Below are 18,454 nucleotides of genomic sequence, written 5' to 3' on the forward strand. Positions count from 1 at the left end.
TGCCATTCTACTTTACACTTGTCACCTTCACACTACACTTACGTTTCACCTTAAGTACTGCCATCTGTTGTCTGTGCACTTTATTCAAATTTTATATTACTGTAGATTTAATTGTAAATATTCCTCCCATTATTGTACTTTGTTTATCGTTAAATGATTATTGTTAAATGTCATGCACCTCCCGCCAGGACAAATTCCTTGTATGTGAAAACATATATGGCAATAAATGGTTCTGATTCGGGAACATGTGGAAGTGTCTTTTTCTGTCAGCTTTCCTTTCTTGCTTCAGCTGTATGTTTTTATTTTTGCCCAGCCGCTCTGTAAATTGTTATTGTTGACATTATGGTTATGTCTTAGTCAAGGCAGCAGGAGGAACGAGTGGGACAAAAATCCACCATGACTTCTGTTTGTAAATCACACCGACGGTGTTTAATGCATTGCTGGTGAGGGAGAGTGTGCATTTAAGGCTGTACTGTGAAATATAACCAGAAAGCAATAGAAACAAAAGACATGAAGCGTGCGGATCATGGATGTAGACCATAGTACGTTTGTTTGCCTGCTGCCATGGACTAATTGTACAGTTGTAGCATGATTTGCTGTTTTCTGAATTTAAAGTGCAGTGCAGTTTTTCATACATTTTGTGTCATCCATGCAAATATTTTCCTGAAGCCGAGTAGCTCATCTCACAGTCCTGCCACCTTCCCATTATGAACTGTGACAATAGCTGGCAGGTTCCCCATGGTTGGCTAATTCACACAAAGCTGTACAGCACTTTGAGCTTGTATTATCACAGTAGCAGCAATCAGTGAAAAGAATGTTGTCTTTCTTTTCCTGCTAAAAAAAACAAATGGAGCTGAAATAACCAGCAAAATCCTGTTATGGTCACTGCATTCCAGCGCTGCAGCGTAGGTGGTCACTTTCAATCAGACTCACACATAACAGACAAATCAAAGAAGAGCAGGTGGGGAACTGGTTCTCATGCCGGCCCAAATTCACAGGGATGCTGCAGAAATTTATCAGACCTAATTTTCTAACTTGTTGGTTAATTGATTGACAATGTGTCATAAATACAACTGCTTATCTGTGTGATAAGCAGTTAGAAAACGTTTGATGTCATTGTTGTACTCGCAATGGACTGGGAAAAGGTTTCTAATCTGTGAACCAGACGCAGGGTCTTTTTTTTTTTTTTTGTATTCCATGTATTCTACTTTCTAGTCAACCTGATGCCTACATTACCCAGAATGCAACTCAACCGCAAATGGCTGTGTTGGAGATTCTGAGGTTTTATGCTCACCTAATTGATTCTTAAGCATGAGGCGTGATCTCTGGAGGTCTGATAAACTCACTTTGAGGTCACACTCCCAGATTAATTTAATTTTCTATCTTTCAGACCACACCAACTCACTCACCAGCCTTCACTGATCCCTCTGGAGACACAAAGTACTTTAAATTATGTTTTATTAGTGCTGGGCAAAGTTGACAAAATGTAATTGATTATTCGCATGATTTTTCTGTGATTAACAACGATTATCGCATTATGCGCAAAATTCAATAATGAATGAAAAACTAGTATATTGCACGGTTTTATTTCAAAGTAATGTTATCAGATGATATAACGGGCACTCTCGGCGCAACAGAAAGTTGACATACTATATCAATCTGTTTTCTTTCTTTTTTCTGAACGGGTACCAGAAGAAACATGTCTTTTATCACGTAACAGCATAACAGTCTATGTTCAGTAGTAAGGGTCCCTGTTAGAGTGAGGTGAAGTGGTCTAGCACCCAAAAAAAAGTACACAGCTGAAATTTACTGTGCAGGGGACTTTTTAGTCCGATTTTTTTATTTTTTTTTTGTCTTGTCTGTAAAGCCTACTCCTTCTTTTGTCCATGTTCAATTTGTTGCAGTTCTAATTCAGCAGCACTTGCTGGACTCTGTTTGAAGTGGCCCATAAGTAACCTTTCTGCATTTGGCCAGGACATTGTCAAACACACTGTTCTGGAGAGACTGTGACAGAGACACTGTTCTGGAGAGAGTACGAACGCAAGGGACTCGTAACAGCAGAAGTCTCGCAGCAGCATCATATTTCTTCACTATATGTGCTGACTTTATTGGAAACGTTCCACTGCTGTGCAACGTGAATACAATGACAGTCAAAGCAAGTGAAGCAGCACCCAGTTCATCAATATAATGAACTGTAACTCTGAGATAACTGTGGTTACCCAGCGATGTCCAGTAGTCTCAGCGAGAGAACAGTTGGTGCACGTTGTAACGTCGTCACTTGTGTAGTGCGCTCCGTTTCATACAACTTGTGTATTCTCCTGACGACGGTGCGTCTTGAGGCTCATACGCTCCGTCATCCGTTGCGATTCTAAGGACGCTGGTTGCATCAATGCTGTGTAACGCCTTTAAGGTACTTCAGACTCATATACTCCGGTGATGAGACAATTCCAGTTTGCAGTGGTTACAAATAGCTTTGCTTTTATCAACCACGCCGTCTGATAGAGATTTAAAAGTGCAGCACCTGTGTGCTCCCAATGCTCAAAAAACAAACATGCTGTTAACGCATGATATGATAAAACCATTGTCGCCGTTAATGGATTGCATTCATAACGTGCCCAGCCCTACTTTTTATGTAGCGGTAGTGCTCCTGTAAAGACCTGTGAACGGACTTCGTTGTGTAGTGGAGCATCAAAAATATGACAGTCAGTACAACATCAGTACGACATCAGTACATTTGATTGACGGGTTGTGTTTGATACCACTGTTTGACATGTAGTAATGATTAATTGTCTGTTAATACTCTCTGCAAAGCAGCATTGATACTGAGCGGATCAGGCTGGTGACATGGTGGATATGCAGCGTTATCAGAGTTGCTGGGGACAATGTTGTCATGGGACATTTACATTTGGCTGCAGCACCTAATGACGTTGTGTGTCGACACTCAAGTCAGCAACAGACACACTATGTGCTTATGTCGTAATCTCTCAGCTGCTTTCTACCATACTCTCTAATAATATATAGAAGGTCATGAAAGTCCATTAATCTGGATTGTACATTACTGGCTTGGTTTACAGTTCATACAACTGATTACACGCTGCTGAAATGTCAGCATCAGCTGCCCTTAATGTCGCTTTAGTCCAGACACGACTCCGTTAAGCTGGATCTGATCATCTGTACATTTAAATACCATCCTGGCCTTAATTTTTCCTGCATTCACTGCTCCACTAGGACACTTATGACCTATAATTAAAATGAAATATGGATGTACCCCACACTCACTCACTCACACTCTCTCTCTGGGGTTAAAGAGCAGAAGGAGTCTTTTGAACACAGAGGTGGACAGAAACAAGCTGTGGTTCTTGTTAAACATTATGGCTTAAAAGAAGGATTTATAGACACTAATTATGTACAGATTGAGGTGACGCATAAATCCAACACTGGCCTCTAAAACCCAAATCTGAAAATTAGATGTCAGATTTAATGTTGGCGTGTGTGTATTTCTGTAGCTTGTTGGCAACATTTCTGACCTGTCTCGACTTTCATGGGATGGAGCCGGCACTGGTCTCTTTTCTTACACACATACCACACACAACACACACACAGCAACAGATCCAGTTCCCAATCTGTCTGGTAATAAACCGCATCAGATGACTGAATCAACTACCAGCTGATTCTAGTTCGTATTATTTCTAATGTGACCTGATGATAAAGCTTTGGTTGTTTTTTGTTAAATCACTTGCCTTGGGAGGATGTCTGAGATCAGAAGCTTTGGATTATTTGGGTCAGGGTTTCAGGCTGCTTGATTAGTTTGGACACAGGGTGATGTATAAATGAACAAAATAAATGTATAATTTGGAGTAAAAGGCTTATTTCCATCCTGGCTAGAAGTGGAATGAGAAGAATAATATCAATCTCTGTGAATATGAAGCCACGGCTAGCTTAGTAGGAGTAGTGAAAATGGGGCTAAAACAAAGAAAAAAAGATTAGCAAGCTTTTTTTAATCTGTATGCTAAAATAAACTAACCGTACAGACATGAAAGTGGCATCGAGATCTTCTTTATTAGTAAATTACTCAAATGTCTTGGCAATTTTGCTTAGTGGTTCAAAACATTACCTTCACTAAGGAAGTCATTTTTTTGGTTCTGTTTGTTTGTTTGTTTGTTTGTTTGTTTGTTTCTCATCAGGATTATAGAAAAACTACCGGCACAGTTTTCATAAAACTTGAGGAAGAGAACCCATTAAGTTTGGGGTCGTGTCCGAATTACAAAGTAGATTCATTCATTATTTTTCACTTAAGGAAACGGCCTTGGCAGAGGTGTGTGCCCTTCTAGTGATACATTTGTTTAGCACAAGCGTACGTGTGAAATACTTTGTCGCTGCCACTTGTCAGTTCATGGTTTTTGACAAATGTTTGCGTTTCTTCAGGAATTTTCCACCATTGTGGCTATTCAAAATGTTACAAAGAGGCATTGTAGAGATGACTATTGACCAAGCTATTGATTCTTTCTGTACCTGAGGTATCATTGCTGCATACCTGCATCACACAGGAGGTGTTGACATTTCTGTATTGCCTATTGATTTATTTTTGCGTGTTTTGTTTGAGAGATGGGATCGCTGGAACCAAAAGCTGGTGAGTCTTAGTCAGAGGGTAAACATGTTATTCATCATCACCCAGGTGACTGCAGAGCCATAACAGGGTCTTAGGTTCAAAGGTGTGCGTGTGCGTGTTTCTGAAAACCAAAATAATGAGCTGAACTTTTCTTAAAAGCTCAGTAGACCTAAGGGGAACTGCAGAGTTGGGTGATAATTGTCTGAGTTTGTCACTACAAGCATCACCTTGTAAATACACATTGCAATTTAATCCATTTAAGATAACAAGATAATAGCAGCTTTAATTTCCTGCATCTCACATGATGACTAAACTACCTTATGTCCGTACTGTACGTTTATAAAAACCCACAATTGTCTTTTATGGATGAAAACCAAACTCATTAGTAGTTTTATAAAAGGTTTTAGATTGAGTGTTAATCTGTCGTAATGTTGTGAAAAAATCTCCTTAAAACAACTAGATTTATTCAATTTTCTCACCAACGCAAAAAATTTTACATTACATTTTGAACACATCATGATAACATTATTATTTACCTTCGCCCAATACTCATTTTCACTAAATGCATCACAATGCAACTCAAAGGAACCTACGTACATTTGCCATTGTTAATTATCCGCGGTCACATGTGAAGGGGTAAACCGTAAAGGAGTCCGTACGGATCGTGTGGTCGACAGTGGTCCGTTACACCACCACTTCTAAGTCAAAGTGTTTCGCCGGCATTAAACTCAGCGGGCTATTCTCTGAACCATCCTTATCATTAACGATGTTTCATTGCCACCTCCATAAGGTGATCTTGGCATGTTTCATCAACACTGTCATCTTTAAACAGTTTCCTCCCTTTTTCTTTTCCTGTCCTTTTAGCACCTTTTTTGAGAAGACTTAGTAAAGATGAATAAACCCTCCTTCCTCAGGTGGAACCTTCCTCAGCACTGATTACGAGGCTCTCTTATTCTGGAGTCAGTTTCCCTTTTTAAAGTACCGTAGATATAAATGGCCAAATCCAGCAGTCAGTCAAGAGGCAATATTATGATCTTTCAGCTGTAGAATCACATTTGCATGAGCAGCACTCTGGTTTCGCCTTTCATAAACATAACTGTGAATATGCGTCGGCATGCAGATGTGTCAATGACACTCACTTTACCTGCAAGTAACTTACTTTTGGATTTAGAAAATGTTCCTTCCAAAATGGTCAACAGGTTAATAGGACACGTGATGAAAGTGGGATTAAAACATGGTGCCTTTCATCTCAAAATTAATTTTATGCACTTCATGCATGCATGGAATTATGTCGACAGTTTGTAATCTGTAAAGAGTTAAAGTGTCAGGATTTCTTGCTGCAAGTCTTAAATCTTAACTTGTTTTTTTCTGAGGGATTTAAAGAAACTTTTGATTTACATACCCTGTTATTGTAGATTAATACGTGATAATATACAGTATATTGACCAAAGTGAAGGTCCCTTAGTTTCTTTTTGATCACAAGCGGATGTGCTCATGCAAAACCAAAGACATGAAAGTCAGGTTTCCTCACTTTTTTTCCAGTTTTTTTTTCCCAGATTACAGAAAAAGAAGAGGCAGAAAGAAACAGTGTAATATGTTTTGGCTTAGGGGTGGAAGCCTGCAGCCAGTTTGAGCTGAGTTTGGATCCACACCAGTTACCCTCCTCACTGAACCAGTTCACACAGACATGGACTCATCAAGGGAACACTGAGCAGCTTTCAGGCACGCAGTTGCAACCTGCAGGCTGTGTTGGAACAAGTCAGTCCATTTCCAGTCATGTAAACAGTATATCATCACTATTGCATTTATTCTGTCCTCTTTGTTTGTATCTTGTAGCCAAACTCCTGCGTCTTTTTGTGCACCTTTCTCCCGTCAAATCTCTTCTCATCTCTTTGCTGCTTTATTCTTTAATGTCTTCCTATTTTTATCTGCATTTCATGCCTCCCTAAATACAGAAGAAACACAATTAGAAAGGAACAAAAGGCAGTTTAAGGACGCTTTGGATAATATTTAAAGCGGCATCTGTAAACGATCTGAATATAAAAAAAACGTATTTTCCAAATTAAGGATTGGTGCTTTAAAAGCCTCGGTCCTGTAACACGAGGGTGTGTGTCCTACTTCTTGGCAGTTGGCTCTCATAAGCTTTGTTTTACGTAACACACTTCATCCCATTTTGTCTGCTGTTGCCATGGTGAGGCTAATTTATACAGGCATTAAAAATTAGGCCCCTGTTCTTAACATGCACTTCTGTGTGTCTGTGTCTATACGTGGGGATAATTTATTTAAATGTGTGTGGCTGTTAATAAGTTTGGGTGGAACTTGTATAAAAGATGAGAGTGATGTGAGTGAGTGTTTTGTGCAGCAACACCTGAGAAGACGAGAAGCTCAGAATCAATGTGATTGTCAGTGAAGATTTGAAAGGCTGTTTTGTTTACATACGCTCAATATCCAAAATATTAGGCATATTCCTAATATTTTATTGCAGCCTATTTTTCACGTTTTCATTGTCTTGAAAACCTAAAAAAAAATCTTACGACCCTCCTTTTCCATCTCCTCTTTGTGTTTTCTGCAAACTTCATAAAAGAAGTAAAGTTGTTTTGATAAAACAAGTCAGAACTGACCTCATCTGTATGCTGCTTCATGGAAAGAGGAATTGTTTCTAACAGGATTAACAATTAACGTACATGTTTATTAGTGAACGGAAGAAACGGAGGAACAAAGGAAGAAGAAAGTGAGTCATACTGTCAATGGGGAGAAAACAGGAGGTGACCTCGGTGGGAGAAATTATTGGAAAAATCAATTCTAATGTCGTCACCCGAATAAGAAGTGCTTAACATAACTGATTTAATTACACAGTAAAACAATATACAGATAAGCTTGTTAATCAACTTTTACTTACTAAAAATGTTTGACTCAAACATTCACTAAGGACAAAGTATACAATTGCATCCTTCCCAAATGTGTATTTTAGATAATCAGATTTGGAAAACTGCATTTGAGGATGCTGTCGATGTTATTTTCAAATTTTATTAAATACAATTCCGTTAAAATCCACAAAAGACTCCCTCCGGTCACAATGTCTGCTGGAGGAATAACTGATGATCAAGAGTCGTAAAAACAGCAGACATCCTTTTAAGGGATGGATTCCTCCTGAACTGTATCCATTAAAGAAAATCATAAACCATCTTTAACACACACACACACAGGTTAATAAGGGGTGATACTGGCATGAGAGGACAACTGATGTAATCTTAATTTGCTTTTAGCTCTCAGAGGCCCATGTGCATTAATGCATTAGCTCCCAACCCCCTGTGTATCATGTGTCCACTCTCGCCAAGCTGCAGCTCGGCATACTGATCAATCTAATGTTAACATATTCCTCAAAGAAAAACACTCTCGCACCTCGTCGAGGGCATTTCAGGCTGTTGGTGTGTGTGTGAGCGCCAGAGAAGAAAGACCAGTGAATGGACTGATTCAACGCGGGGTAGCGGCTGGCACCAAACCAGAAGAGAACCAGAGAGTTGGCATTGTTGTACCTATTCTGAAAGGCGGTGACACTAAAAGGTGCCGAGGAATGACTTCTATGATTCAGTGACTGTGTGTGTGTGTGTGTGTGTGTGTGTGTCTTTATACGTGGGGACCATTTATTTAAATGTTGAGTTTGTTTTGAAGGAGCTTGCTAAGGGTGGGAAAGGTTTTGGGAAAGTCCTGGACGTGAGTGTGAACGTTTAACACACAACTCGTGCCAAAATGTTTTTTACAAAACGCATCAAGAGTAAAAAGGCTATATTTTGTATAACTTTAAGTGAATGGCAAATATGTTACTTTACAACCAGTTGCAGAATAATTCCCAGGATCCAAGGTGTTGTTGATGTTTTGTCCGACTGTCGGTCTAAAACCAAATTAATTCTGTTTATTATCATACATAACAAAGAAAAGCAGCACATCCTCACATTTAGAAGCTGGAAACAGAATGTTTAAAATTTTTGCTTGAAAAAACACTTGCTTTCTAGAAATAAATGTTCATGTTAAAACTCAGGCATTGGCTTTGTTACTGAGGGAGAGAAGGCGGTTACCTTTTCATAAAATCACATGTCTCCAGGTGGGTGGGTGCCCCCTGATAAATGAATGTAGGACAAACACTGACTTCATTTCATGCAGTCTCCGCCTCACGGTCAGCATTAGATTTTAGTAAGCCCACAGTGTAACTCTAAATATGAAGCTTTTCCCACTGTTTAAATTGTATGAGTGTTGTTATTTCACATCTATTCTCTGCTGACCGTAAGTATACTCTCATTCACTCGAGTCCTCATCGTTGACAAAACTACCTGTTTGTACCATTTGGGATTATCAGGGTACTGCCGGGACTAAACTGCTTATTCTACCTGGTATCATTATGTCCAGTTTGTGTCCACATTCTCTGGTCCTCTGTCTAAATCTACGGGAAATCTTTGAAAAGCGGCTGAAGTGCAGGGCCCAGCCCATTCTGTGATTACCCAGAGAACATTAGGTAACAATGTACCGTGCATCATTTCTCTCCCACTGCTCTTCTTTTAGGAGAGTGAGTCAGAAAGTCAGAGACAAACCCGGCGAGGCAGACGACTGCTGTTTGAGCATTCAGAGAACAAAATGGGCTAAAAATGGTTCAGAACATTCGGACAAATTGCTGCTCTCCTTTTTGGTCTTTCGCCTGCTACCACCCGTGTTTAGGGCAAGCATTAATTGATTATTGCTTACCATGGTCATATCAACATACAACATGCATCTGGCAAATGTAAATTAGTATAAAGAATATTGATTTCTGCAGCTTTATTACTATTGTGATATTTATTTTAACCATTTTGCGTTGCACAACTTGTGATTAGCCCACAACTTGAAATTAAATCCAAAGAATATTATATATTTTTTTTCACAGATAATCCAGTCTGTAGAAGATATATTTTTGGCTACATCTAAACAATGAAAACAGGCCAAAGCATTGATCCAGCCGTCGGGGTCCTCTGTGTTAAAGTGAGCCAGCTTCTATTAATAGCCTCAACAGTATCGGACTCACCGTTCTATTGTTCCCCAAAACAACGCTCTTGTGTGTGTGTGTGTGTGTGTGTGTGTGTGTGTGTGTGTGTGTGTGTGTGTGTGTGTGTGTGTGTGTGTGTGTGTGTGTGTGTGTGTGTGTGTGTGTGTGTGTGTGCGCTTTTCATTTGTATGACAAAATGAGCCCCACACAGGGATAGTCTGTCCTCTGGAGAAAGAGACAGATGGGTCAGTGGCCAAAAAAAACAAGGCATGTACAAACACAAGTCCCCACAAACAGTCACACACAAATCGACAAAAAGGTCCCTCTGTTTTTCAGAGTTGTTTAACTGGTAACGCTGCGGGACGGTTTATCTTGTTTGTGTGAGGAAGAGAAGCCGGCTCACAGGAGAGCTGAACACAGACTTCACAGGATGACTCCTCGCTCGTCAGTGGAGCTTAATTTGATTGGACAAATCTGTCTCTCTCCTCCCGGCATTTTTTTTCCTTTTTAGCTCAGTTGTGTAGTGATACTGATTAACAGAAAATGACACGTCCTCGCTACAGTCCTCACATTATTTACAATGAGATCAGTATGTTGGTCAGTTGAGCTAAAGTTCTTCATTCAGGTTTACCAGTTTTAATTTTGACTTTCACTGCATAAACCATTGCTTTAAGGTAACATGAAGTGTCTGCGGCACTGTTGGCAGCTTGCTGTGACTCAACGAATGTAACTGATAGTGGAAACACTGAATTTATTAACGACATTGAAAAATAAACTGTATTTGTTGATGGGTCATGTCTGGCCGATACCTGACCTGCTTAATAAGGTCAGTATTGGCCCCAAAACTGCAGCAGAATGGTGGATCCTTGCTTTGTCTGATATGGAAGTTATTCACTGAACGGCCCTTTTAAGATTAAATACCAACCTGCTGCCATCGGCACCATAATCTGGACAAAATCTCAACATGCTCCTTTAAACTGAGATTCAGTCATCTCTCTGGGCACTTCATCTCCTCTTCATCATTATCTGACAGCTGTACGTGGACGTTTCTCTGTCTATTTTCAGCTTGTTCCCAAAGTGCCCACATGAACCAAGTTGCATTCCACATCATCTTTAAACAAAAAAGATGAAATCTGACATGCTGCTGCTGCTAAATATAGACACAGTGATGAAAGGTGTTTTAACTATAGCAGAAGCTGATTAGATAAGAGTCATAGGAGAGTGGATTGTTTTTTCTCTCCTGGAAACATGTAAATTAGAATTTCTTGAAGGCGAAGTTGCCTTTTTTAAAGCAGATCTGTGGCGCAATCATCAGTGACTTCTACTGCCACATTTAGAGTCCAACCTCTTAATTCAGGTAGAAAAGATGGATTTATGGATAGTGACACGTTTTATGACACCTGCTTGAGGAAGGAAAACGGCAACAATTGAAATATGTTTGCAGTTGAGTGGCTTCATGACTGATGGGCCAAGGCGCTGAGACATGTTGGTGCAGGCTCTGAATGCTGCTCGGCCGCATCGCACATGGTGAGCTTCACCAACAGCACCTACTTTGTCTTGCGTTGCACAATGCTCTCTCCACGCTGAATAACCTTCTGTTGACAACGTCTGGGTGTTAATTGAGTTTACGGCATGCTTTTGTTGTAAACGTGATCTTCTACTGACCCTGAATCCATCACTCGCCGTCCAAATATGGTCAATAGATTTGTGTGTAATGGATTTGTGTGTCTGCCTTTTCTCCAGGAGTGTCGTCCCGCGTCCCAGAGATCATGGCGGCCGGCACCCACTCCCCTGGAGGGCCCAATGGTATAATCCGGAGTCAGTCCTTCGCCGGGTTTAGCACGCTACAGGAACGACGTTCTCGGTAAGTCTTTCAAACTGGTGGTCTGCTGATGCTCCTCATCTATGAAATGACAATTGAAGTCAGGGTGTCAGATTGATTCATAAAGGGTATCGCACTGATTTAGTATTGAATAAAGTTCGGGGAGTTGCAAGAGACAGATTATAATCAAAGCAGAAAACGAATCCTCAAAAAAAGTTAAATCCAACTTTTAATTAGACCGTCTCTGCCCACATCTTTCAAATCTCACACCTTCTTTTTACTGAGGCTTTCTGTCCACAAGTGTGAACTCTGAAACCCAAATATAGATAAACCTGATGAAATCTTTAGGTTTATTTTCTCAAACTTTATAAAGATCCTCCACAGAAGACAAATTACCTGTTTTTACAGGTGGGATTATTTGCTGCTTTCTATGCATTGGGTTGCATATGGAAATCAGCACCAGCTGTTCCTGACCTGTAGGGTTAAGGACGGTGAGACAAAGTCCTCTTTTTTTTTTTGGTAAATCTTGCATTATTTTTTCTTAAATTGGCATCAAATAAAATCTTCTGATTTCAGCCAGTAAACCATAGTAATTTCACTAGCGTTCATTCACTTGCATAAGATACGGTACAAACAAAAACAATCTGGCAAATATATTTAAAATCTGTGATTTTGTTGGAGAGATGTTGATGGAAAAGACAACACATGAAAAAGGATGATGTTGAAGCCAAGATACGGGATTTTAAGAAAATGGCAGCACCTCTTGGAAACTTTTTGTTTTTATCCAATATTTTGTCTTTTGTAATGAAAATATCTATCTGTTGAGTCTCTACTCTACATAACCCTGCAGAACAGACACTGTTGAACTCAACATTTTTATAAAGTCCTGCAAAACTTTTATGTGCTGACCACTTTATTATTAGGTTGTACTTGTAACCAGGCCTAGATTTAAACTTGCAGACAAAGAAGGAATTTGATAACTCAATAATCTGGTGCCAACCTTTATTATGTTCAGCGAGCCACAGCAAGTCTTGTGATCCTGCAGAGGACCTGCATTTTAAAGGGATGATCAGCGTCTGTTGCATAACCACACAGCTAACTCTGTTTCCTGAAGATTGTTTCATTCACAGCCCAAAGCTGGTGGTGAGAAGTTGGAGATCGCTAAAGGTCTTGAGAGATTTTATCTGCGTTCCTTCCTCTTTGACTCATTTCTGACGGCTCACTCAGTCGTCACATAACAAAGACCACTCACAGAAAGAATCCCTTACTATCTTTAGGCTGTCAATGCCTGGTCCTCTTCATTAGCCGCTGGTCCTGCTGAAATAACCTATTTGAAGATGCTGTCCCCCCTCTTTTCTCTGCTCAGATGGTGAATAGGGTAATTGGTTGGAATGACTCGGGTGTGTGGGTGACTGACTAGTTACCATTCTGATAATGAGCGAGGTAGAAAGCTGCACAGATGATGAAGGGGAACTCTGAAACTCGGCATGGGCTTTACATGTGTGTAGACAGTGCATGTTTTGTGTGCATTTGCGCATGCATGCATACTGCAGACGTTGCAGTTTGTCACAATGATCAGTCGGTATGGAATTGTGTTTGCATCTATGCATATGTGTGTTTCTGTGTGTGTCCCTGCCAAGAGACCCTTCGACAGTACAGCTTGCGTGACCCCAAGGCGACGCAGCGCTCTCGTTCAGTCGTGCCCTACATTCGTGGCAGCTTAGCTCAACTTGTGCTGTGTTCCCTGGCACGAGGCAAGACGTGGTACGTTCCAACTTGTCGAGCGTTCGAATTTGATCAGTTTCATTAAGTCCAGGGTAATTGTCATTTGTCAGCCAAAATCTTTACAGGTTTTAAAAGCTGAGATGTGCATGAGAAGGAAAGATGAGTGTGACCTAGAATGGGTTGATGTGAGGAGAGAAAAAAGGCTTGTGAGGTGGCTACTGTGGAGAAGAATGGGCTATTTATTCTTTTTTTCAGCATACAAACTGGTTTATGGTTCTGACATATTTAATGGAGCTTTCAATCAACAAACTAATTCATTTTAGTGCGATATCAAGCAAAAATGCCAAACATTTGCAGATTTTTACTTTCTTAAATGTGAAGTGGCTGCTTTTCTCTTTGTATGACAAAATGTTATCGTTAATTAATAATGGTGTGTATCAGACAAAACAAGACATGATGACATCACCATTGACTCTAAGTGTTCCTTGTTGTTTGATGTTTTGTAGTCCAAACAAGATAACAAATACATTACAGATAAATAATTAGATGTACCGATTGCAATTTTCTTGAGCAATTTCTTAAAAATGTCTGACCTGCTGATTACGATTTTCTTTCTAAGACCTCAAATTAACAATATAAATAATAATTCCCTCTAATATTTATTTATTTTGTATATAGCTGCAAACACATCTATACAATCTTTATTCATTAAAGTTTCTCACCAAAAACTACATTTTACAAGATTTGTTTGAACGCATCAACATTGTAATTTACCATCGCCTCATTTTTACTGAGTAGCACTCAGAATGCAATGTAACCTCACGCAGTGGCAGCACCGCAAATGTAACTACAAAAATAATCTTTAGTTTTAGGGATGCACCCATCCACCTTTTTTACTCCTGATGCCAATTCTTGGGCTTTGGGTATCATCTGATACCGAGTAGCTAATACTAGTGTTTTATTTAATAAGATGTATGCTTCACTGTGTGGAAGTGACTGGGATCATTCTTTTATGTCTATGGCAATATCAGGCTTGACTTTAACATTGCTTTCTTGACTGTGTAAAAAAAAAATTATAAAATGAATTCATAGATATGTATTATTTATTTAAATAATGGTATCTGATACCAAATCCAGTTATCAGACCAATATGCAATGTTAGTATTGGTGCATCTCCAGCAGCCCTTTTGTACACGTACGATATTATTTAAAGGACCCTGCGTCGTAGTACATCAACGAATGAACTCTGTTTTACTCTATCCACATTTGTTGACGCCCCCCTCCTTGACTAGGTCACACTGTCTGTGGGGAAGAGAGTGAAGAGCACTGAATGTCATCGATTGCCGGGAGTGTGATTGCGCCCTCAGTGTGTGTTTTGTAAATTCACTCCAGCAGAAGATGAATAGCAGCCTCACACAGGTCAGACACAGAGGGTGGGGGCGGAAAGCACATGTTTGCATGTGTTACCAGATATATGCGCACACTTGTGATTTATCACACCACTGTGATGAAGACGTTCACCTCTGAGGTTATGCTGTCATGATGTTTGACAGGTTTTTGATATGATATGTATGCGTCAGTCTTGTGCGACTGTGTAATCTCGTGAAGAGACTTGACGAGCCCCTCCATCAGACACATGAGACAAATTCTCATCTAACGCTACATTATTATAAGCAGCTGCAGGACGAGTGATCTGAAATACTGTGGAAATCCCATGCTAAATATTTAATAGGAGATGTAATGTGTCTTTGTTCCCAAACTCTACGATACCGTAATTCAAAATCTCTGCTCTTTTTCCACCATTGCTCACAAGATTAAGAAAATTCCTGCCCCTGGGGACCCTCTTTTGCACTCACTAATGTGTGTGTCCGTGTGTGGTTGTGTGTAGGTGTAACTCTTTCATGGGGAACTCAGCGGTGCAGAAGAAGCCTCAGTCAAAGCCAAAGAAGCCCCACCCGTCGGGACACAAGGGAGGCAGCAGCTCCAGGGACCCGCAGCCCAAAAGACTGGAGGAAGTTTACAATGCACTCAAACAAGGCCTGGAGTAAGTACACGTATACTGTGTAATCATACACATCACTCAGTCAAGCAATGAAAATGTCTTCCTTTTCAATCCAGTAACTAATCAAAGGATCCAGAGTAATCATTTATTGTTACGTTAGTGAGACGTCTTGTGAGGGAAATGTCTCGGTACATAATCTCTTTTCTTTTAATTTTTACATTTACTGCCTGTTTTTTGGTATAAATGTTTATATATGTGTTTGTCAATCTCTGCGTTTAAAATCAGTGTATGTATATTAAAAAGGAAATACAAAGGGCAATCTATTTAAATGTGTAAAGTGTTTTCCTTTATTTTCCCGTAGTGAGTATCTAGAAGTTCATCAAACAGAGCTGGACAAACTCATGTGTCTGATGAAAGACATGAAGAGAAACTCTCGCCTGGTGAGAAGCTACCGTACATTATATTATACACAAGCAACAGTGTAGTCCTGCCTTACCCACATCTTAAAGGACATTTCAGCAAATGTGCTTCATCACTTTCTTGTCAAGAGTTCGATCAACAAGACTCAAGGCTGTACTGAGAATATTAAGTCAAAGCCAGGAGGCACTTAGCATAGCTTAGCATAAAGACTGAAGACGCAGAAACAGCTAGCCTGGCTCGTCAAAGGAACTTCTAAAGCTCACCAAATAACAAGTAGTAACTTGATTGTTTAAATAATACAAATATTTAATTATAAAAATGGAGTTTTAGAGGTGCTTTTTTTAAACTTTTGAACAGAGCCAAGTTGTTTGCGGAGATGCTATTCGAATCAATAAGCTAATCATCTTACTCTAGTTAAATATTCACTTATGTATGAAATTGCATCTTAGTCTCAGTAAGAAAACATTTCCCAAAATAACAAACTATTTATTTGAAGGCCAAAATAAATGTTTCATGTGGCTGTCATTGTGGCTTTAATCTCACAAAAAAAGCCGTAAGAACTAGCGTTTTGGCTGATGGGATCTCTTCAGATTTCCATTTTATTTTTATTTGAATGATCATGCATCACATACAACGCTAAACCATCGACTTAAACATCACATATTCACACATGGTGAACACATTTTGATTTGCTACAATGTACACAGTCACAAACACACACTCACACATATTGTACACGTTCAGATTCAAGGCTGCCAGTGGAAAGGGTGTTTAACAGGATCTTTTCTAATGGTAGACAACTATAGTCGGCGTTGCATTTATTAAGCAGCTTCAGCTCTGCCTTCTGTACTAACTGTGATTGTCTGTGTTTTTTTTTCTCTCCAGGGAGTGCTCTACGATCTTGACAAGGTAAGTTGATGGAGGGGAGGGTCTGCTGTAACAACTGCTCCAAGTTTGGCGTGTGCTGGAGGTGTGCTTTGATGTTAAACAAAAAGTGGAAGGGGGAAAAGCTGCTAAAAGCAGAAGAAATGAGGGAGGAAGGACAGAGTGGAGAAGTGAGAGGCTGAAGGGATCGAGGAATAATGCAGGAAAAATGATGAGAGAGAGAGATAGTATGTGATGGGGCAGGAGAAACCGCTTAACTAATGATCACAAATGTCTTTTTATGCAAAACTGTGTCTCATCGTGGACAAACAAATCATTATGTTTACAGTTTAAAACCAGATGTGGGCACTAGTAAAATATTGTGCTTTGTTTGTCTTTCTGCAGCAAATCAAAACCATCGAAAGGTACATGAGACGCCTGGAGTTTCACATGAGCCAGGTAAGAACTGATTGATATCAGCTCGTGCTTAAGATATATCCATCACAAGTTGTTTGGGGTTCTGTTCTGTATCTTTAGTCAGCTTTGTTTTCTGCATTCATGTGCTATACTTGGAAAGCATCCATCAAGTACTGTTTAAGATTTCACATCTCAATACCTCCGTTCACTTCAAGCCTCTCCACATAACACCAACACATTCACTCAGAAATCCACAATACTAGGGCATATTTCTGATCAATAGTTTGACATTTTGAGAAATGCGCTTATTTGCTTTCTTTATAGTTCAGAAGATCACTGTCACTCTCATATCTGTCCGTTATGTATGAAGCTATAGCCAGCAGCTGGTTAGCTTAGCTAAGCATGACTTTGCTCATTCCCTGTGTTTTCAGTCTTTATGCTAAGTGAAGATAAGCAGGTACGGGCTGTTGCTTCATATGCTGTCAGTCTTCCTCCTCTAACTCCCAAGCAAGAAACCCAATTAAGAATTTGTCATTGTGATAAACTAATAATTCACAGACTTCCTGCTGGTTTATGTTGAGTTTTAACTCCACGCTTCACTGACTTTATCAAGTTGGCTTCAGGTCAGGTCAGGGTGGTATTCCTGCTCTTTTCTGGTTTATGCATTGATGCATTAAGGATGTTTCCAGCTGTTGATGGTTGAGGTCTCCAGGTAGGGAAAGTTTTTTCCCCCGTCTCCTCCTTTGTAGTCTCCCTCCTGGTTGCCTATTTGGAACATTAATCCCCGGCAAGGTTGCGAAGCACATCCACATCCCGGTATTGTAGTCCTGTAATGGTCTCCCTCGCTGTGCGTCACATCAGACGTGACAGCAGGCAATCAGAATACACACACCCAAATAACAGAGCCGCTCTGAAAACAACCATGGTTACCCAAAGACGAAGCCTTTGTAGTCCTGAGAAACCAGCTGTTGGGTGACCTTAACATCTATGTTCACATATGTCCTGACGGACTATAAACACTCTCCTTCAGATGTCCATAAGCAAGCACGTGTCCAGGACAATAGGAAAGGAGACAAAGAGACAGTCCATGGACAGATTTGTTGAACTGTTTCTGAAGCGTTGAAGACAACAGGGAATCTGGGTCAGGGTAGTTGGTAGGCTGCAGAGGGAAGTGATTGTCAGGGTCCTTTTAAAGAAGAAGAACGGGAAGGAGAGAGATAGAGGAAATATAGAAAAAGGGTCTTAGAAACTCAGGGAATGTATCTGCCTGCATGCTCCACTTTGGCCTTGATAACAAAGAGAAAACACAAGCAGATACAATGCTTGTTCTGTCTTGTGAAGTTGTCACAGGATGCAGTTGAAACAAACACACACTCAAAGCCCTTCCACTTAGCATCCAGCATTACTCTGAAGCTCTTCTGTTCTTTCAGGCTGTGTGCAAAAATAGATTTGAATGCACTTGTAAATATTTGAGGTGACTTGATTTGTCTTGTCAGGCAAATAAAAAGCCTCAAAAACCAAAGCGTAACTAAAAGAGTTAAATCTAGCACGCCCTGTGCTCTTTCATTCTAAATGTGTTCC

The 18,454-nt window shown here is 40.0% G+C and overlaps 1 protein-coding gene across 1 annotated transcript in view; it reads left to right on the plus strand.

Moving 5' to 3' along the window:
• ripor2 (RHO family interacting cell polarization regulator 2) overlaps positions 1–18,454 on the plus strand; it is a gene marked incomplete at both ends in the record, with an annotated part of 52,726 nt that overhangs the window by 18,480 nt on the left and 15,792 nt on the right. Inside the window, 5 exons of the mRNA XM_079232461.1 lie at positions 11,367–11,487; positions 15,059–15,214; positions 15,534–15,612; positions 16,478–16,501; positions 16,862–16,915. Of these exons, the coding sequence (XP_079088587.1) occupies positions 11,367–11,487; positions 15,059–15,214; positions 15,534–15,612; positions 16,478–16,501; positions 16,862–16,915 (434 nt within the window). The remainder of the gene's footprint in view (positions 1–11,366; positions 11,488–15,058; positions 15,215–15,533; positions 15,613–16,477; positions 16,502–16,861; positions 16,916–18,454) is intronic.

Source organism: Taurulus bubalis, assembly GCF_910589615.1.
Source record: "Taurulus bubalis genome assembly, chromosome: 16".
Classification (NCBI taxonomy): Eukaryota; Metazoa; Chordata; class Actinopteri; order Perciformes; family Cottidae; genus Taurulus; species Taurulus bubalis.